General features: G+C 42.4%; 1 protein-coding gene across 1 annotated transcript in view; it reads right to left on the reverse strand.

Annotated features, from left to right (window-relative positions):
- The window catches only part of NDUFAF1 (NADH:ubiquinone oxidoreductase complex assembly factor 1), a 37066-nt gene extending 15585 nt beyond the window's left edge, over window positions 1–21481 (reverse strand). The window contains exons 1-3 of the mRNA XM_029598615.1: window positions 21252–21481; window positions 3181–3810; window positions 2624–2809 (exon numbers count right to left, since the gene is read on the reverse strand). Of these exons, the coding sequence (XP_029454475.1) occupies window positions 2624–2809; window positions 3181–3690 (696 nt within the window). The 5' untranslated portion in view covers window positions 3691–3810; window positions 21252–21481. The remainder of the gene's footprint in view (window positions 1–2623; window positions 2810–3180; window positions 3811–21251) is intronic.
- Window positions 21482–21736: the final 255 nt, after the last annotated feature.

Consider the following 21736-nt stretch of genomic DNA (forward strand, 5'->3'; position numbering starts at 1 on the left):
ACTTCCTCCTCAGAGATGTCCGAGTCCCCGTAGGTGGGGCTTCTGGGTAATGGGAGCCTGTGCCTAGGTCTTGAAGGGCCTGGAGTATGTGGGTCCTCCGGTGGAGCATGTGGCTGGTCAGCCAGAGGTTCAGTTTGCATTTGAACAAAGGCGTGAATCCCCTTGAAGAACTCCACCCATGATATGGACGCTGGATCAAAGCAGAGGAGTGCTGGTTCCTTGGGGGGTCCCCGTCTGGGGGGGGGGCCCCCTGGCTAGGTCCGGGGTGCCCCCTGAGGAGCTACAACTCGGCCCTGGGTGGGACTGGCCCTGAGCTGGATCTCCCAGGGCCTCCTCGCACTGCGTGCACAGGGCGTCCACCTCCTCGCTTTGTGCGGCTCTGATGTGGCATGCTGGGCAGAGGCCTTGCGCTTTAATTTCTGTTCCTGGGGGTGCCATGGTTGTTGGCGCGTAAATCTTATGCGCTCCGGTGTGCATAAATTGAGCATGTAAGTTGTGCGCGTGGCTGTGCCGTAGATATGCGCTCGGCTCTGTGAGTGCTAGTTATGCGCGTAAGGATTTATGAGTGCATAAGTCTATGCGCACAAGTGCTTTGTGCGCCTGACTTGGAGATGTGCGCTCGGAGACGAACGGCGCGGTGAATAGGCCAAGATGGCGACGGCGAGCACGCAGGCAATATGGTGACCCCCTCGGAGAGTCTCCAAGTGGGCAGACTCTTGGAATAGCCGGGGCCTGGCCCTGCTAGGGCGGATAAACCCGGTGGCACTGGTCCCGGTCGGTGACCTGTGCTCCTCCTCGATCCTCGGAGACTGGATTCAAGTAAAAGATTTCTACCTTACCTTGTCTTCGGTGCTTCCCGGTTTTGTCCCGGGCGATCTCCGGCTGCGGGCAAATACCTTCACCGCCGCGCTCGAGGGTGCACCCGCTGCCTCTCAGCCGCGCCCGAAGGATCGGGGGCTAGGCCCTCGCCGCGATTCGGCCACCGGACCGAGGCTCACCTCCGAGGGACCACGGAAATCACCTCGGGAATCTCAACTGGGGGAGGGACCAGAGGGTATCACCGCAGGAGAGCGGGGCTCGTCTTCAGGTAGGTTTTCTTCTTTCAATTTTGGATTTTCTTCTTTAAATTTGATCTAACGCTTGAGAGTGTGCAGATAGTCCCTAACGGCTATGGAGACGGAAAATACTGAAGAGCTGCACTTCCTGCAGGGATATATGTACTAGGGGCTGACGTCAGATTGAAATCTGATCAGTATCCAACTGCTAGCAGGAGTACACTATACCCATTGGTCCTGAGTCCATCTGCTACATGCTAGGAAATTTATTCAAACAGTGCTACATGCTAGGAAATTTATTCAAACAGTGATATGATTCTGTATTTGTTTCTACAGTATAGTAGCAAAGCTGCAAACTGAAGCAGAAAGACTAGCTAACATCGTGAAAGTGAAATTTAAAAAAAAAAAGTCAGTCACTGCAGAAAAATCTTAACTGCTCAAATATATACTATAAGCAACGAAGAAAAGAATGCAGCCAACCCCTTTATATTAGGGTACACTCAAAGTGGGATGCATATTAACCCCTAACCCAAACACCGGCAGCTGGACACAGAAATAGGTATTCTGTAGTGAAAGGGATTTCAAAAGAATAGAGGTACTTTGAAGAAATGCAGGGGTGTGAAGGCCCATCAATTTTAGGACACACCACTTTTGGCTGTGCTCTGCAAATTATTGTGACTTGTTTCCAAAGGGATTTCTCTAAAAGTTATAATGCAGTCATGAATTAAAAAAAAAAAAAAAAAAAAAAAAAAAGGCATTCTGTCCTCCTCTTATGCTTTGCCCACAATGCTGGATGTACCGCCAGACACAATCTTTACCCAGTGCCCTAATGGCAGCTAACACCACTCTGGGTTGCCTCTCTTGAAACAAAGTTTTAATCTTTGCTTTTCCTGCAAGCTTCCTCTGATTCATCATTCTCCTAGTCATATCTGTAATTTTCCACTTAAGCCTGATACATTACCATGCTAAAAACACCCTAACCTGCCACCTCAGTTGGTTGCCATGAAAATCCGTAATGGAAGCAGAACCATTGTAATACAGGAATCCGGCATAGTTTAATACTGTACATATAGCAGTAGTGGGCTAGTAATTAAAAAACAGAACTCCGATTGAGGAGGCATCCCTTCCACCATGAATTCCATGTGATCTTGGCAAGTCACAATCTCGGCTGCCTCTACCCACTTGAAAACAAAGTCTACTTAAATAGATGACCAGGAAGGCCAAATTATTACAGTTTTTCTACTGAAAGAAATTCACACACAGTTATATTTGAGTACTAACACTCATTTTAACACAAACGTTGCACCTATATCTATCCCTCTAGCTAAACATTTTATATTTATATGATGGTGGTTTCTATTTTACTCTTTAGATGAGTAAGAGTTTATTTTTCTTTGCTGAAGAAATATGTAATACCAAAAAATAAAATAGTTATGTACCAAATAGTACTAGAGTACATTATGACTGTCTGGTGACCTTTCAGGGCATTCTCAGCAATGAAACAAAAAGGAACATGTGTGTCCAGTGGGACAAACATCCCCGGATCTTGAAGGAAAAAAAAGCCTTACCTTAACATCCTGCCAATAAGGGCCCCCTCGAGTAAACAAGAAATAGTTGTACAAATCATCTTTCTGATGAGAAAAATACATTTCTGTACCAACGTTCACCATCCAGGGACGACCATCACCACGCACACGCAAATAAAGTGAATTAAAGTTGGTCCAATCATGGTGCTTACGACGATTAAAGGCTGACTGGAAAATAAAGAACTCCAATTTAGTTTTAGAATGATTCAGGATAGTTCATCATTACTGTTCCAAAAACTCAGTATTAAAGTCTGATCATCTTCTCAAATATTGGATATGCCTGGAATAAGGCTTTGTAGCACAAGTTTAAATCATTACAGGTAAGTGCTGCTCATGTTTATAAACCACCTGACCAAGACTCCATGCTGTAAGCCAATTTTTGCCTCTGTTTCTAAAGATAATCAAAGGTAGTTTAAATGCTTTTCTTCTCTGTAAACCAACTTCTATTTGATAGCATGCTATTAAATAGAAGTTGGCCATCTCAATGTAGAGCGATGCACCCCAATATAATACAATTTTGTTTTCTTGGTGTTACCTACCTGTGGCAGTTTGGATCTCATGGAACAATACCCACTGTATCTAGTCTCCCCATCATGAGGGACACTAGTGTTAAGAGTCCCATACAGCAGAGCAGTCTGGTTATTTTTACCTAATTTCAGATAGGCCTCACTTCTTCCTCCAATTTCCTGGTCCGAGGACACTACCCACTGGTCCAAATCCTGCTGGCACCGAAACTCCCAGATCACCTTAGTCTGTTCCAGCATGTATTCTCTCAAGGGCCTGCCTTCTGGTCCAGTCAATTGATCCACCACCTCTTTCTTTAACAACCCAAAGTGTTTTTTAGCTTCTTCAACTCCCTTCTTGAAGTTAAAATTAATTTTTTTCCAAGGTGGAGTGTTATCAAGAGGTACACCAGGCCTCCGGTAACTGCTACTGTGCATCCTTGGTGTGTAGTGGGAAAAGGCATGTCTTTCTGTGGGACAGAAAGTTTTCCACTTGTATCCTGGGAAAAGACAGACTTTGTTCTGCAACTGAAAAGTTAATGCCATTGTAAGATAATTCAGGAAAGAGCCAGTGGATTTTCTTTGGAAAAAAACAGTTTTATCAAACCTCCAAATTTATCAGAAATAAAAAAGCATTCATTTCTAGCAAATGTATCTTCTGTCCATCTGAAACAAAAAAAACAGTAATGTTAGAGAAAGAGAACCTTAAATCAGAATACAATAAGCACTGTTTAATTTCAAATTTGTTTTATTATATTTTAACATATTGAACAAGAATAACCAATTAATGCACATGAAGATGGTGTACTCCGCTCATTCTCACGTACTAACAATAGGCACATTGAAATATAATAAATAATCTGGAATCATAACAGTATCTGCTTCAACTTCTTACCAAACTGACCCAAGCCCTTAGCAACCCTTTCCCCTTCAGTTCACATCACACCCTGGGAGAACACAAATTTACTTTTCAGATAGCCTACTTAAGTTGGCTTGTGAAACCTTCACTCAGCTAGCTACATTTAAAGAAAAGGCTACAGGTTCTATGAGGTAGAGTCTGTAAATGCATATCCCATTTTTTCAAAAAGGTGCACTTAGTAGTCAAATCAATCTTTTTAATTTGAGATTCCAAAACACACAGATGATGTATGTCTATCTTCAACTGAGTGATCATAGGAACCTCCGCCAGCAACAGTCGGAGAATACCTTTTTTTTTTTGCCAACAAAAGTGTTTTTCACCCCCATTGTTTTATAAATGCATACATTAAAGTGAAGCTCTGTAACTCATAGAACAAAAAGAACCGAGATTCCAGTGGAATCAAAGTCCTTGTTGCCTCTTGAATAAACCATTGCACTTTGCATCATAACATCTGTATTTGCGGGCACAACCAGGATTGATGCTCCGATATACCTTTTGCTGCTTATCACTTTAGACACTTAACAGATTGAGATACTTTCATAGCATATGCACGAGTGAAAGTTTCCCTAAGTTCCACAGATATGAGAGCGCAAATTCTAGCAAAAGGTTTAGCATAATGGTCTGAACAAACTGTTATATCCAGTTCCTGAATCCACCCCCGTACTATGTTATCATATGTTACAGGAGGTTCTGTTTTCAAGAGCATTTTATAAAAACATGAAATAGCATGTCTAAACACATCTTCCAAATCATAAATCTCAGAGTTCTTCAGATTTTCTTGGGTGAGGTCTTGAAAGTCCAGTGATTGCATATAATGCTTAATTTGGAGGTAAGCATACAAATGCTTATCAGCTTGTATGTATTTTGAAGCTCTTGAAATGAAAGAATCTCAGCCTTAACATCTAATAAATGCACTGGATATCTTTAGTACCCCAATCTGAATTTACAAAGAAACCCCGGGACAAAATCTGTTTCCCTGTATCAGGAGATAGTGTGAAACACTCCAACTAAGTCGAAGTTTCGAATAGAACCATCTCCAGGGTTTTCCAGACAGGTAGGACAAACATACTATTTTTCGCATTAAGAGGAAATAATGCCCAATTACTGTGTAGCAGGAAACAGGGATCCCATGGCGACACTAACTCTCTCTCCATCTCTGAAGGAGCAGTTACTACCTTGGGATGCTTGCTGGGCAGACTAGATGGACCATTTTAGTCTTTTTATGCCCTCATTACTATATCCACCACGTTCAGATAGGTGCTGGCAGGGTTGTTTCTCAAGTGGTTCATATTTTCACATGTTTATTTATTTTAAAAAAATTTTATACCATCGTTTAGTGATACACCATCACAACGGTTTACAAATAGGCACATAAATAAATTCGAGATGGATTGTACTTTAACCAGAGGGTGCCGCAGTTGTTCAGATACATGATTCAATATTATAAGCTATATGTAAAGTGTATTAAAATTCCCTTTATGGGCTAACCGTAGATGTGGTATACTGTAATTCTTTAACTTAATATTTAAGTGTGATAAAATAAAAATAAAAACACACATATGTTCTCAGGTGACTTTTGCTTGTGCGTATAAGTCATTTTCTTGTTTCTTAGTACTACCCATTTCCCATTCTCACTTTGAAAGGCCTTTTTGAAAAGCCATGTTTTTAAGCTTTTTTTGAAAAGTTTTTGATCCCTCGTTAGTCTTATTTCGGGTGGCATTGAGTTCCATAATACAGGGCCGGCTAATGACAGTACTCTCTCCCTTACTTGTGTTAGTTTAGCTGTCTTTACAGAGGGTATGGTTAGTAAGGCTTTATTTGCTGATCTGAGATTTCTTTGGGGAACATGTAGTCTTAATGCAGTGTTTAACCAATCAGTATTTTCTTCATTAATTAACTTGTGGATTGTGCAAAGTGTTTTAAATTGTACTCTTTGTTCGATTGGCAGCCAGTGTAATTCGGCAAGAGTTTGAGTGATGTGGTCCCTTCTGCTTTTTCCAGTTAGGATTCTGGCTGCAGAGTTCTGTAAGATTTGGAGTGGTCTTAGTGTTGAATGTGGTAATCCAAGGAAGAATGTGTTACAACAGTCTGTGCTAGCGAAAATAAGTGCTTGAAGAACAGTTTGAAAGTGCGCTTGGGTTAGTAGTGGTTTTAGCCTTCTAAGGACCATTAGTTTCGTGTACCCCTCTCTGACTTTCAATGATATGTGTTGTTTGAGGTTGATTTCATTGTCAATTATTACTCCTAGGTTTCGAGTTTTTTTGGTTAGTTCTACTATCTGATTGTTTCTGAGTTTGATGGGATTCTGGATTAATTCAGTTGTTTTTCGTTCAAGGTGTATGAATTCGTTTTTTCAATGTTAATTACTAGTTCCATTTGGCACAGCAGTTGTTTAATTATGCCTAGGTATAACATTGCTAGGTTCAACATTTTTTCAATTGTTTCGTCTACTGGTAAAATTAGCTGGATGTCGTCCGCATATATGTAATGTATGATACCTAGACCGGCTAAGAGGTGGCATAGGGGCAGCATGTAAATGTTAAATAGAGTCGTCGAAAGTGCTGATCCCTGGGGGACTCCGGTTTTTAGCTGGATTTTGTCTGAAATAGTGTTTTTTATCTGTACCTGAAAGAATCTATTGTTTAGGTAGGACCTGAACCATTCAATTGTTTTGTTTTGAAGTCCTATTTCTTCAAGCCTGTTTAGTAGTATGTTATGATTTACTGTGTCGAATGCTGCTGATAGGTCTAATAATAACATGATGTAGTGTTTCCCACTGTCAAACCCACATGTGGTGGAACTGCCCCTTTATTAAGGCTTTCTGGGAGAAAGTATTCAAGTGGCTCGAAGGGATCCTTCACCACACTACCACAGTTCTTCCCCAATAAGCACTATTGAATGCGCCGCTCCTACAGGGAACTGTACATGAGGGTAATTTAGCATGTTATGTATTCATTGCCTCCAGGTGTGAAATAGAGAGACCATGGCAGTCCCAGCAGATATCTACTCTTACAGATGTTCAGCATAAAGTAGAGAAATATATATTCTTACTAAGATATTGGCACGTAAAAATAAGACATTGCATACTTTTGACAAAATTTGGTCTATTTATAGGGATTGGAAGAATGTTGAATTGTCTACTTAGTAATCAAACAACCCAGGCGATTCCCTGGATCAGAACTTTTTCAAATTAGGCATTCAACTTTATGTTCTTTACGCATTCCCATGGCAAGTGGAAGCGAAGAGGAGGGGGTGGGAGGGAGTTAAACCATCCTTTGCTTTAATTTGAATACTAAAATCATTGACTCATGCAGCATTTATATATAAGTATTACTTTTAATTTTGCTAATTAATGAACAAAATGTGTGTGATGATGGACTTCATTACTATATCAAGAAAACTAACATTTTGTTGTTTCCATCGTTGTACAATGACTAGCTATGTTTAAGAACTTATTCTACGGTGCATGTGTAATCCACCATTTGTCCTTTACAATTGTTACAAAACTCAGCAGCTTCTTCTCAAATACCAAACATTTATGACCACATTACTCCTGTCCTTCATAAACTACATTGGCTCCCAATCAAGTGTCATGTCCAATGCAAAACATTAACCATCCTACACATCCTTATTTGCAACAAGAACATATCTTGGCTCTCTGCTTCTCTACACATTTACACTCCATTCTAAAAAAAAAAAAAGTTTAACAAATACCCTCTCCAAAAACAAGAGTAATCTCTACCAGGGAGCGTGCATTTTCCATAGCAGGACCCATTCTCTGAACACAATCCTTCCTGACATTCGATTAATCACAGACAAAAAAAAAAAAATAAAACATTCAAGAAAGCCCTCAAACATTAGCTATTTCTCCAAGCCTACCATGATTTATGTATGTCCTAACAATTTTATGCCTTTTATTTTATAATTTTAACAAAACTTTATTTAATAATGCTATGTCAAAGTTACTTTGTTATTTTGTTTTAGTATGTAATTTTACCTTATGTATGTACCTTGTAACCCGCCCCGAATTTTGGAGGGATGGGATATAAATAATTCTAAATAAATACATAGTTCAATAAAAATTTACATGGGGGGAACCCCCAAAACACCTTCAACTAACCCAGCTCTCCCCCCCCCCATCCTCCCTTCCCTTCTTTAACCCACTTTCCCTTCCCCCCAACCAACAATAACCAGTTCTGCTACCCAACCAATGGCAAAGGAGTATGTGCATGTGTGTGCAGGAATCCCATTCTCCTTTACAGATGATCCAGATATGGCTGACAGCCCTGAAAGAAAAGAAAGAAAAAAAAAATTTAATAGTCTTGCTTGATGCAGCAAAAGAGCCTCGATCTATCCGCATGTATCATTGCCTCCACTGTTGGCTCTCCTCCGTCTGTCACTTCAAACATGAGACTTAAGAACATGCCATACTGGGTCAGACCATCAAGCCCAGTATCCTGTTTCCAACAGTGGCCAATCCAGGCCATAAGAACCTGGCAAGTACCCAAAAACTAAGTCTATTCCATGTTACAACCAACTTTCTTGTAAAACTGTCTCCAGAAAACAAACCGAAAAGCATATAGGAACAGACATACTTCTAGAGACCATATCTTATGGCACAACATAAATCCATCTGAAAAAATACTCAATGATCTTCATCACCGGCTACACCTTTAGAGACTTTAAAACAAACTGTGGCCATTTCTTGCACGCCTGCTGAACACGTGAAAATCCTCAGTTTCTGCTACAGAGTTGTAGATCATGTTTATTTGCATGGTTTATCCACAGTTTTACTGGACACAATAATGTGGAAGAAAGATTAAGTTCTGCGCATTTCTCACAGACTGAGGAAAACGCTTTCCTCTGTGCAGATACCCCAGCTGAAAAGTCTTGAAATATAAAAACTGTTGCACCCTCATAAGTTACAGCTTGAGTCTTCCGACATGCCATCAAGACTTTCTGCTTGTGTGCATAGTTTAAAGAATTTTGCCAGCTTAGGTCACTGTCTATTCTTATTACCCATCCTTACTCCCAAGCGATGCGCTCACTCCACCCAGACTCCATGTTGACTAGAGAGAGACGGTACACATGGGAGCCATGTTTCTACAGGATGGCCCATGAAAAAGTAGCCCACCTCCAGCGATAGTATAACCATCTTTCTGATGCGATGTGCACAGAAGGACCGAATAGGAAGGCAAAATAAAACCGGAACACTGCACACGGGGCGACACCACATCGCCAGACAGACGGACAGTTGGCAAAAAGAGAGTAAGGGGTTATGGCCTCCTCCAAAAAGAGTGTGGCACCAGTATTGGAGACATGCTACCCTGTATAATATATTCGCTAGTTCTCTGTGTTTCGGTGAAGCCAATGAATCACAAATTGCTCCTCCTGAAGCGGTTTTCTAAGTGCTCTAGTTTCTCGAATTGTATCTCCACAAATGGCTTCAAAGTATGAACTTCCCTTTATAGTGTGACCACGCAATCATCCAAGCCCAAAATACTGGATTCCCTCGGTTGCAAACAGAATCTTCCACCGGTGGGATCACCGACCATCGACCTCCTTGTGTCCAGTCAGAACCACAAAGTGGAAAACTTTTGCTCCCTGCACAAGGACCGGCATGCACCAGTCAGGGAGGATGTCTTCGCCCATCCCTGGAACAAAGGTCTGCTTTATGCGTATCCTCCGATTCCGCTAATAAGCAAGACTCTAGTGAAGCTACAACAGGACCAGGGCTTAATGATTCTCATAGCTCCGTACTGGCTGCGCCAAATTTGGTTTCCCCATACTTCACGAACTTTCTGTCCAGGACCCCATTCACCTGGGCACATCGCCCAAACTCATAACACAGAATCACAGCAAGTTACACCACCTGAACCTCCAGGCCCTCTCTCTGATGGCCTGGATATTGAAAGGTTAATACGTCACTTGAAAGGTTGAGTGGTTGTAGTATTTCAAGTCCTTGAAGCTTCACAGAAGGCTTCCACGCGGAAATCCTACTGCTCTAAATGGAAGAGATTTACCTTGTGGTGCACACAAAATGGCTTGGATCCCTTTTCTTGCCCCACATCGTGTCTGTTAGATTATCTCTGGTACCTCTCGGAATCTGGTCTCCAGACATCATCCATCCAAGTGCACTTTAATGCCATCTCTGCTTACCATCAAGGAATAGGGGATGCCCCGATAATGGCTCAACCCCTGGTGAGTCGATTCCTGAGAGGCTTAGTACAGTTTAAGCCTCCTCTAAGGCCATGGCATGGGACATCAATGTCGTACTTGCACAGCTCATGCACACTCCTTTTGAGCCCTTGCACTCCTGCGAACTCAGATACCTTACATGGAAAGTTCTTTTACTAGTAGTCATCATATCTGCTTGCAGAGTGAGTGAGTTACAGGCCCTTGTGACCTACTCACCCTACACAAGGTTCCTCCATGACCAGGTTTGGAGGTTCCTCCAAATGCACCCTAAATTCCTTCCTAAGGTGGTAACTGATTTCCATTTAAATCAGTCCATAGTCTTGCCCACTTTCTTTCCAAGACCTCATGATCACCCGGGTAAGCGAGCTCTGCACACCTTAGACCGCACTACAGCCGGAAGTCCATCCAACTCTCTCTTTTGATAAGAACGAACTTGGGAATGCTGTGGGCAAGCAAACACTGTCAAACTGGATGGCAGACTGCATCGCATTCTGTTACCAGCAAGCAGGCCTTCCACTACAGGGATGAGTGAAGGCACACAGTCAGAGCAATGGCAACGTCAGTAGCACACTACCATTCAGTACCGATTGCTGACATCTGCAGGTCTGCGACATGGAGCTCTCTCCACACCTTCGCAGCTCACTACTGCCTGGACAAGGCTGGGCAACAGGATTCCGTCTTTGGCCAGTCTGTCCTAAGAAATTTGTTTCCAGTGTAGCAACCCAACTTATCCTACCTCGACCTGCTGTGAATTTCAGGCTGCCTCATCCTTGCCAACAGCACCCCAGTTGTTGTACCTGTTGCACATGTTTGGTGCTGCTTGGCCTCATATGTATGACTCAGCTTGTAGCTTGCTATTCACCCATATGTGAGGACTACCATCCTGCTTGTCCTGGGAGAACACAGAGTTGCTTACCTGTAACAGGTGTTCTCTCAGGACAGCAGGATGTTAGTCCTCACGAAACCCGCCTGCCACCCCGTGAAGTTGGGTTCACTTACGTTTTATTATTTTATTTTCCGCTCGTTCTTTTGCTACACACGAGACTGAAGGAAGACCCCTGGTGGCTGCAGGGTTAGTGGCATGCTGGGCATGTTCAGTGTGCCAGTCAAAGTTCCCCATGACAGGGCTCCATCTGATGTCACCCATATGTGCTGTCCTGGGAGAACACCTGTTACAGGTAAGCAACTCTGCTTTTTCACTAAATTTTCTCCCATTTTTATTATAAAAAGCACTGAAATTCCTGGGGAAATAAAATAAAAATTGAAAAACAAAAAGATATTTAGCCATCATATATCCCTTTTTTTTTTAAACCCAAATATCTAAATCTGAGTTCTCACATTTCATATGAAAAATGCAGATTTCTCTTTCCAAAAGGAAGATGAGGGAACAGTGGTATATTTGTTTTAATTTTGTTTTTTTTTACTTGTTCCTCACCCAGGATTAAGAATATTATCAATAAATATGATGATCCTAATGGCTAAACATCAATAGTATTCCACTCAGATTTTCATATCAAGTGATACTGTACAAAAAGACTTTCAGACACTAGACAAAATACAGATCATGCTCCTGACAGAAGGGCTAAAAGCAGGTATAAATCTTGGTTTGATGCATCCTCAATCTCCAAAAGAATAACTAAAACTGGCCAATGCTTTATATAACAGCTCTCTGACATTACCTCCACTCTAGCTCTTGACCTCTTTCCAATTTTCCCTCCATACTGCTCAAACAAAATCTGTCTTAGCCATCTACCAGACCAACTTCTGAAGATTCCACTTGGCTGGATCCTTTTCTGTAATTTTTGACATTATGGCCCATTCTACCCTCGTTTAAAACAAAATCAGAACATCTTTCCTCACTTGGAGGTTTCTCATGAATGAGTTCTCTTCTTTGTCTGTGTGCTTATTAACAGTTCAGATGACACCTCTCTAAAGTTTGGCATCCCCAAGGTTCTGTCTTAGATTCCTTGTTTTTTTTCTCATTTTCATGCACCAGTGCTCATGTCACTGCTTTGCGAATGACACAAACATGTTGCTGCCTTCTGCATATCTTTCTGTCTGTCCTCTTTCATATCATGGATATATTCACACTCTCAGTGAATGTATCCAACACTGGTGATTTTCCACATTTCAAATCCTCATACTCCTTTCCCCTACCTTGAGATTTTTTTTTTTTTGTATTTTAAATGTTTTATTACTCAATTTTGCAACAATACAAAATGTATGACATTTCTACATAACGATTTATATGTAGCTTACATCAGATAATACCTGATTGAATAAAGCAATAAAAAACATTATGAAGCATCGATGATCGAATAATAGTACTGTGTCTTTGTGATATACCATTACTAAACAACCGTAAAAGCTCAGTACAGAAATAGAAAACCACTGTCCCTCCCTCCCCCCCATCAAACTGGTAAAATATAGGTGATATTTGACCGCCATTAGTTTAATCCTAAGGTACACTAAAACAGGGTTACGTGTATATTAGTCCAAGACTCCTGGGCAGTTGGTTATAAAAGAGGGACGAAAAGCATCTCATGTCTCCTGGCCAACCACACAGCCAGCACTTAAACCTTGACAGAACTGCCCAGACCCTTCCAAAATTCATAGTATTTGTGTCAGGTGCTCCTAAAACCTCCCACTGTGTACCGGAGGTGGGCCGTAATTTCTGCAAGCCTGTAAATTTGCTCCACTTTGCTTTGAACTTCCACTAAAGTGGGAATCTGAGGGGATTTCCATCGTCTAGCGATTTCGATTCTAGTCGCCGAAAAAATATAATTAGCCATAGTATTAGATTGGTCCTTCCCCAGAGACAAGGGAAAGCCCAACAAGGCTTGTTGAGGAAGGATACAAATAGGGATCCGGTAAATCTGGGTCAGCCAGGCTTCCAATTGAGACCATAATGGGTGCAACACTGTACATTCCCACCACATATGGAAAAAACTACCAGTGACCAAGCATCCCCTCCAACACTGTTTAGAAAGCGAAGGGAACATGTGATGTTGTCTCTCTGGAGAGTAATACCACCGCAACACCATCTTCCAAGAGTTTTCAACTATATGTGAGGCTATTAGACCCTTGCCAAAAGGTGCGACGTAAGTCTGCTTCCCATGCTTTTACAAAAGTGGGTTTCTGGAAGCTCTCCTTTCCCAGAAAAGCATATACATTTGAGAGTAATTTAGTCGTTTGATGTGTGTTCAAGCATGAGAGCTCAAAATCAGATTTCCCTTGCGCCAAATGCCCCTGAAGATGATAAGACTGTGCAAAGTGACGTAGCTGTAAATATAAGTACACATCAGATGATGCTAAATCAAATTTTTGTTGTAACTCCAAGAAGATTAATAAATTCTGTGCTCCCCAAAGCTGTCCCCAATATTGGATTCCCTTCCTCGCCCAGCCCTGGAAAGCATAGCTTTCAAAACCTGGAGTAAATAGGGAATTAGCATACAAATATGTGCTGTGATGGAATTCCTGATCTCCTACCAACCATGATTTCTTGGATTCCCATATCTGTAGAAGGAGCAACATAGAGGGCGGCAGAATATATCGGGGCTGAAGAACCCAGGTCCTTTTGGGCTGCCAAAGAAGGCTAGATAACGGTACAGAAGCCAGTAATTGTTGACTAAACACTACCCATGGTTTCTGTAAGGAGCTCCTATGCCATTCCACCAGCGTCTTAAATCTAGCTGCCATACATCATCGTTCTAGATTAGGTATACCCAATCCTCCCTGTAATTTATTCCTATAAATAATCTTGCAGGCAATTCTAGGTCTGCGGCCCCCCCAAATATAGGATAACAGGCGTTTCTGCCAAGTAATAAGGCTTTGCTTAGGTATAGCCAAGGGAAGCGTTTGAAATAAAAATAAAAATTTGGGCAAAATCATTTTCACTGCTGCTATGCGCCCAAACCAGGAAATCCTGTTTCGATTCCACTCTTCTAATTCTTTAGTTATCTGAGCCCATAATTTATCATAATTGAGTTTGGTCATATCATGAGTAGCGCTGATATAAACTCCTAAATATTTAAGACTAGTTGGTGCCCATCGAAATCTAAATTTCCCCCTCAGAGACTGTTTCATATCAACTGTGACATTCACATTAAGGATCTCCGATTTTTCCCAATTGATTCGAAATCCGGAAACCTTACCAAATTCCTCAAGAGTTTGGGATACTAGCGTAAGGGACTGCTCTGGTTCAGTAACCAGAAGCAAAATATCGTCCTCGAAGAGCGATATCTTCGTTGAAAAAGCGCCCACCTGAACCCCATGTATCTCTGGATTACTCCGAATTTTATTGGCTAATGGTTCTAAAAAAATAGTAAACAACAGCGGTGACAGAGGGCAGCCCTGCCTTGTGCCCCTCTGAACCCTAAAAGTGGGCGAATATCCCCCACTGACCTTTATGCACGCTAAGGGATTCTGATAGAGTTGATAAAGCCACTGAAGAAAGTTTGGCCCAAAATTCAAGCGTTGTAATAAAGCGAATAAATAAGGCCAATGAACCACATCAAAGGCTTTCTCGGCATCAACCGAGAGAGCCACCGCTGGTATCCAATGTTGTTTTACCCACCAGATCATATCCAATATTTTATGCACATTATCACTGGCCTGCCTACCCGGAATAAAGCCAGCCTGATCTGGATATTTGGGTCAAAATCCCATTTAACCGATTGCTAATATCTTGGCAAGAATCTTCAAATCAATATTAATAAGGAATATCAGTCTGTAGGACCCACAAACCATAGGATCCCTGCCCAACTTAGCCAAGATCGTTATGCCGGCCGTATTAGCCGATGGGGAAAGTGACTGCCCTTCCTTCAGTGACTTGAAAAATTTAGCTAAAATAGGGGCAAGCAGTGGAGCAAACTGTTTATAAAATCTCCCCGTGTACCCATCCAAACCAGGCGATTTTCCGGGTTTAAGGTTTTGAATGACCTTTTGGATTTCAAGTTCCGAAATATCCTTATCCAGGATAAACTGCTGTGAGGGCTCTAAGGCGTTCAGGTCTGAGTTCTCCAAATATTCCTCTATAGCACTCTGAGAGATCTGACCATTAGGGGAATACAACTCAGAGTAAAAACTGCTGAAAGCGCTGCCTGATCTCCGTGCCAACGAATAACATAGTTCCCTCTTGACTTTTAATTTTAACAATGGTGGCCTGATCCTGTCGGCATTTCAATTTATGAGCCAATAGTTTCCCAGCTTTGTTGCCGCCTTCAAAATATTTTTGTTGGATCCGTTCAAGCTGATACGTAATAGCGGCAGCATCGAGGGTCGCTATCTGCGTGCGTACAGCCTCAAGGGACGCAAGACATTCAAAAAAAAAGCTTAAGACCTGGCTCTTCAGCCAAGCGTTTCCCTGAAGAACTGAAGCATGCCATAAGACTCTTTATACCTCACCGCATTACTTAACACAGATATCATTATTGTTACTTTAATGTTTAATGTTAATGTTATTAATGCTATTACTCATCCTCCACCTCTATTCTTGTTTGTGACTCTCCCCAGAGTTGTTTCTCCAGGTTAAACTCCCCTGTTTATTGTATTTCCATCTAAAGTTATATGTAAACCGATGCGATATGATTTTTCATGAAAATCTGTATATAAAACCTTATAAATAAATAAATAAATTAATTAATTAATTGAATAAATAAATAAATAAAGAGTGCCCCTTCGTGTCTGATCCATTTTATGGATTTCTCTAGTGCTGTCAGCTGGCACACCAATCGCTCCCGTTCTGCTTCCCTTTGGCATTTAATATAAGAGGCTCTAGCTATGAATTTTCCCCGTAGAACCGCTTTTAAACATTCCCAAACCATCCCGGCATTCACCTCTCCATTATCATTAAGTGATAGATAGTCCTGTATTTCTTGTTCTATGTGAGAAATAAAACCCTGATCATTAAGAAGGGAATCATTCAGTTTCCAATAGCGTACCCCTTGATCATAATCCTGAAGCTGTAAAGTAAACCAAATGGGGGCATGATCCGACCACACAATGGCCTCTATTTCCACATTCGTCACCTGAGGTAACAATCTTCTACTACCCAGGAACATATCAATTCTTGAGTAACTGCCATGTGGGGTAGAGTAAAATGTATAGTTCCTGGATTTTGGAAATCGGGTGCGCCAAATATCCAAAAGTCCCATATTGGCCATCAGGCCTTTAAGTGCTTGTCTATTTATTTTATTTATTTATTTAACAGTTTTTTATACCGACCTTCATAGTAAATAACCATATCGGATCGGTTTACAATATAACAAGGGAATAACTGGAGTAGCAATTCAAGTAAAATGAAAGATAACAATGGTAGGAATAAGTCAAAGTTACAATCAACAGGGAGAGAGAACTTGGAAGCTTACAACAAGCTGGAAAGAAGAAAGGCCGGTAATAAATAAGTAGTGTTACCATAGAGCCATCTTAAGGTCTGAACTGTGCCCTGTGGAGGCATCTTAAGGTCTGAACTGTGCCCTGTGGAGGTGCCCTTGCCAGGATCCAGGGTCAAATTAAAATTCCCACCTATTATAAGAGATCCTTCTATTTTAGAGGCCAGTGTGTGATTCAGTGACCGAAAAAAATCTGCCTTTTGAGCAGTAGGCCCATACACTGAGATTAAAGAAAAGATTCCCCCCCCCCCCAATGAAAATTTCAACAGAACCATGCGTCCTGATGGGTCCGCAATAAGATCCTTAAATTCAAAGTGGATATCTTTGTGCAATATAATTCCCACCCCCAAGTACTTCGAGGAGGGAGTAGCGGCCGCCCAATATTGATAAGGATACTTAGGATGTTTCATAAGGCCCAGGTAACGTTTTCGTAGATGGGTTTCTTGAAGGAAAACCACATCTGCCTGCATACGATCTAATTCCTTAAACAATAAATGACGCTTGCCCGGGCTGTTAAGCCCTTTGATGTTAAGGGAAAAAAATTTAAGAGTGACCATTAAAATGAAAACCCCCCTCCATCCTGCCGCCTCCCTCTATGAGACCACCACCCAGGATCCAATCTCTTGGAGAAATTAACAATATCATCTTCATTGCAGTAAACCAAATCCCCAATCCCATCCCCCCACCCTCCCCCTCCGTCAGACCCAGAAGCACAAACCCTGTGCTCCAAATAAGCATGGAGGAAGTCTTCGTCGCTCCTCATGGCACCTAAACGGGTGGCAATTGAAACTTAAAGTAACCGCCAGTGTTTCTACTGCCAAGCAGAAAGAAATCCCAGCACATGTATAGGCCAAAACCTTAGTCAGTCCATGTTTTCGGTCGAGTTATCATTCTCAGGGTTCCTCTGAAGCCTTCTTCGTCGCCTTCTTCGTCTCAGCGAGGCTGAGAGTTGATTGTAGTCGCAATATTGGTCAGGGAAGGGCCGGCTCCTTTCACCGCAGGTGGGATTTCGATAACAATACCTGCCTCCCTCAAAATCGCACTGGCTTCCAAAACTGCCTTAACTCTGTGGGTAGCTCCCTGAAGCATAAAGGACAGACCTCCTGGATAAAGCCATCGGTACCGGATGTTAGCCTCCAAAAGCTTAGTGGTGTCACAGCGGAATTCCTGACGTTTTTTTTAAAGTGGCTGAGGACAAATCAGCAAAGATGGCGATATCATGGCCCTCCCAAAGCCACGTGCGCTTGCTCCTGGAGATATTAAAGAGCTTTTCTTTCAGAGTAAGAGAGTGGAAACATACCACTATGTCTCTGGGTCTATTTGCAGTTTTGGGTCCCAAAGATCTGTGTGCCCTATCAAGGAGAATATGAGGCATGGTGGTATCCTTCAGGTTTTCTTCGTTTTCCCAAAGAAAGATAGCAATTTTTTCCACCACAGCAAAACAATCCCCATATTCCTCCGTTTCCGGCACCCCTCTGATCCAAAGGTTACTTCTCCGGCTCCGATTTTCCATATCTTCCACCTTGTCAGCTAGAGCTTGGCAGGTAGCTTGTAAATTCTGATGGCAGAGTTGCATCTGAGCCCAGCCTTCCCCTTGAGTATCTAGCCAGATCTCAGCTTCATCCATCCTTCTGCCCAGCTCAGCAGTCTCCTCTCTCATTTCAGCAAGTAGATTAGTGATTTCTGCCTTGTAATTTTTAATATCCTGCCTCAGCTCGATAAACCAACCTCTCAATTCATCTCGGAATGGAACTTCAGTCTCGGGGGTCGGCAGATCAGGCGCTCCCTCCTCGCTCTCCGAGAGCAGGTTCTCCGGCGCCATTTTGGAATTTTCGCCGCTGACATCGCAGGTGTCCCTGGCGTAGGAAAACTTTCTTAAATCGCTAACTTTACGTTTGGCCGCCATGCCCTGAAGTTCAGGATCCCCTCCAATCGTGACTGCTCAGATTTAGACGAAAAAACTGCGCAGTTTAAGCCGTTGAAGCCCGCGGTGCTCACGAAGCAGCAGAGTCAAGCTGCTCGCATGAGGGGCCCACTTCCTCCTCCCCCTACCTTGGGATTTGTCTTAATTAACTTTAGGCTATTCCACTTTTTGGATTCTGCAAGGAATCTAGGCATCATCTTTGATACTACACATTTTCTTCTCATCTCTCTAAAAATGTTTTTTTTCCTTAAGCCATTAGTTACACAATACAAAATCCATCCACCCCGTTTCAAAGCCTGCCGTAATGCTCTTTCCAACTAAAAAAATGAACCAAGGACAGACAATCTTGTTATAAAACACAGATTAGTTGCAGGTTTGGATATCTAAAATGTGCAACATTTGTTAAAAGACATTGGGTGAGGATTAAGAACATAAGAAATTGCCATGCTGGGTCAGACCAAGGGTCCATCAAGCCCAGCATCCTGTTTCCAACAGAGGCCAAAGCAGGCCACAAGAACCTGGCAATTACCCAAACACTAAGAAGATCCCATCCTACTGATGCAATTAATAGCAGTGGCTATTCCCTAAGTAAACTTGGTTAAAGCCGTTAATGGACTTCTCCTCCAAGAACTTATCCAAACATTTTTGGAGAACAGGAGGAACCCCTGAACATTTCCATAGGCCAGGACAGGAGAAAGTGAATGGGGACTTTAAATACAGCATTATAATAAGTTAGCATTGCAAATTATCAGGCTTTTAAAATACAAGGGAATGCTCATCTTCCCTAGTCATTAAAGGTGGGGGTGGAAGGGAAATAGAACCAAGAGCTAAGAGAAACAGATAAGTATGAGAGAAAATATGTGTGAAGCTTGCTGGGCAGACTAGATGGGCCATTTGGTCTTCTTCTGCCGTCATTTCTATGTTTCTATGTTTCTATATATATGTTACACAAGTAATTATATGCATGTCCTATGACAAGCAGTCATAGCCCCTCCCCATAAATCCATATTGCAATCATGTATATTCCAACCATAATTTGAGTAATCACTGGACAGCAATTCAAGACCAGTTAAAATAAAGTGGTAAAATCAAGGAAAAAAAAATAAACTCCCCAATCATATTGAGCACTTACCTTCTATGTTGTTTTAATTTGATAACTCATGAATCCATAACCCTTACCGAAATATTAATACATATATTATGGGTAAAATTTGCTATTCTGATTTTTTGGCTCCTCTGTAATTCCATGCATACAAATAAAGTCTACACAAACACAATCTTCTTTTTCCAGACTAACCAGAACCAAGCCAGCTACGCCAACCAGAAACAAGACAATTATCTTAAACTATGTATGTGTTATAAACAAACAGGACTAGTTCAAACATATTTGGCCATTCACCCCCCCCCCTCCCCAACTTAACTACTGTAGCAGTGGCTCCAACTCAGCACCCCTCTACACCTCACACTGGCGAGATTTTGCCACATGGATGCACCAGCCTTATAACCAATAGTAAGCTAATTTTCACCTTCAACAGACAGAGTATGACATTAGTCACGGAGAAAAAAATAGTATACAGTGTAAATAATGAAAGCTCCCTGTTAGAAACAAAATAATTCAATCTTGCAGATATGTAATATTTTTACTATAAATTTCAAGAGTTTCTGAGAATGGTACACCCCAGCCTGCCTTCTAATTCCATAACAAAACCACAGTAACATGTGGGGCACAACTATTTAGGTTAGATGCTAGCATTTAAGGTAGAATGTATCAAAAAATAGTTTTTAAAAGCCTAGTCGGATTTTAGCTGTTATTTTCTCAACTTCATCATTATGATGAAGTCATACCCAAATAGGCCTGGCGTTAGTTGTTAATAAACGTCAGACATTTTATTTACTAAAAAAGTATACATAGTTACCTCATAAAGTATTACTGATGCTACATAAAAAGCTTGCATAAGAAAATAAGAAATTACCATGCTGGGTCAGACCAAGGGTCCATCAAGCCCAGCATCCTGTTTCCAACAGAGGCCAAACCAGGAACTCAAACACAAAGAATATCCCATGCTACTGATGCAACTGAGAAGATCCCATGCTACTGATGCAACTGTAGAAAATTTACACCAGAACACTTAAAATACTAAATTTGCTGGATACATTCTAAGAAGCCAATACCTAACTTTTCACAACCCCTTCCCTCCGAACTGCTTCCCAAACAGAAGCAGCCCAGGGCTTACTTCCACCAAGGGCACCCCGGGACAGGATTTTACCTTTCCCGCCTTCTTCGAGTTCCTCAGTCACCTTACTGCCCGCTCAGCTTTTGAGCCGGGTTGCTCCCTGTAGCGATAGTCCCGGCTCCCTAGTTCCTCAGGTCCGCTGTCCTACGCTACCACTCACACTCCGCAGGTGAACTGGAAGTCCCTGGCTCCGGGGCGGCCCCTCGCAGGCTGGATGTGCAGCGCTACTCCAGCTCCCGCGCCGACACAGGACAGCAGTGAAGCCCCAGAACGGAGCCCTCACAGCAACCTGCTGCTAGAGAGCCTATACACGCGCGGCGAAACCACGGCCGGGCACCGGAGAGCACGCAGGGCTGGAAGCCTCAAGGCCCCTACCCTGACGCGGCCTGCCTGGCCGCACAAGTCCCTCCCTCCTTCCTTCCTTCCTTCTCATCTCTCACCTGGTCGAGGTTTTCGTCGCTCCCGCTGTCCTCTGTGTCAGAGTCAATAACGACGCGGCCTTTACCGCTTTTTCACCATGTTGCCCGGCCACCTCCCGCACGAAGAGAAGCCCGGGCCCTGGGCGGCACAAACTGCCCGACCTCCCAATTCCAGCTCGGGCCTCACAAAGACAAGTGCGCAGGCGCACTCCCAGCTCCGCGCCCAAGGCCCAGCTCAGCGCAGCCTGACGTCAAGAAAGAGAACCATAGAGACGGCAAACTCTGCTACAAACAAAAAAAATACAAGCGCCGCTATTGGTAGGCACATGCGCAGAACATTCGCGTCGTGTCGTTTGAGGACAATCGAATGGATGTTATATAGTTGCACATTTCTATGTATTCACGGGTTTATTTGTTTTTTAGTTTTTGTTGTTGTTTCGTTGTCTGCTCTGAGGAAGGTTAAAGTTTTTGCTTCGGTTTGCAACTGCAAGGTTGGCCACAACTGA

The sequence above is a fragment of the Rhinatrema bivittatum genome, chromosome 4 (assembly GCF_901001135.1).
Source record: "Rhinatrema bivittatum chromosome 4, aRhiBiv1.1, whole genome shotgun sequence".
Lineage (NCBI taxonomy): Eukaryota > Metazoa > Chordata > Amphibia > Gymnophiona > Rhinatrematidae > Rhinatrema > Rhinatrema bivittatum.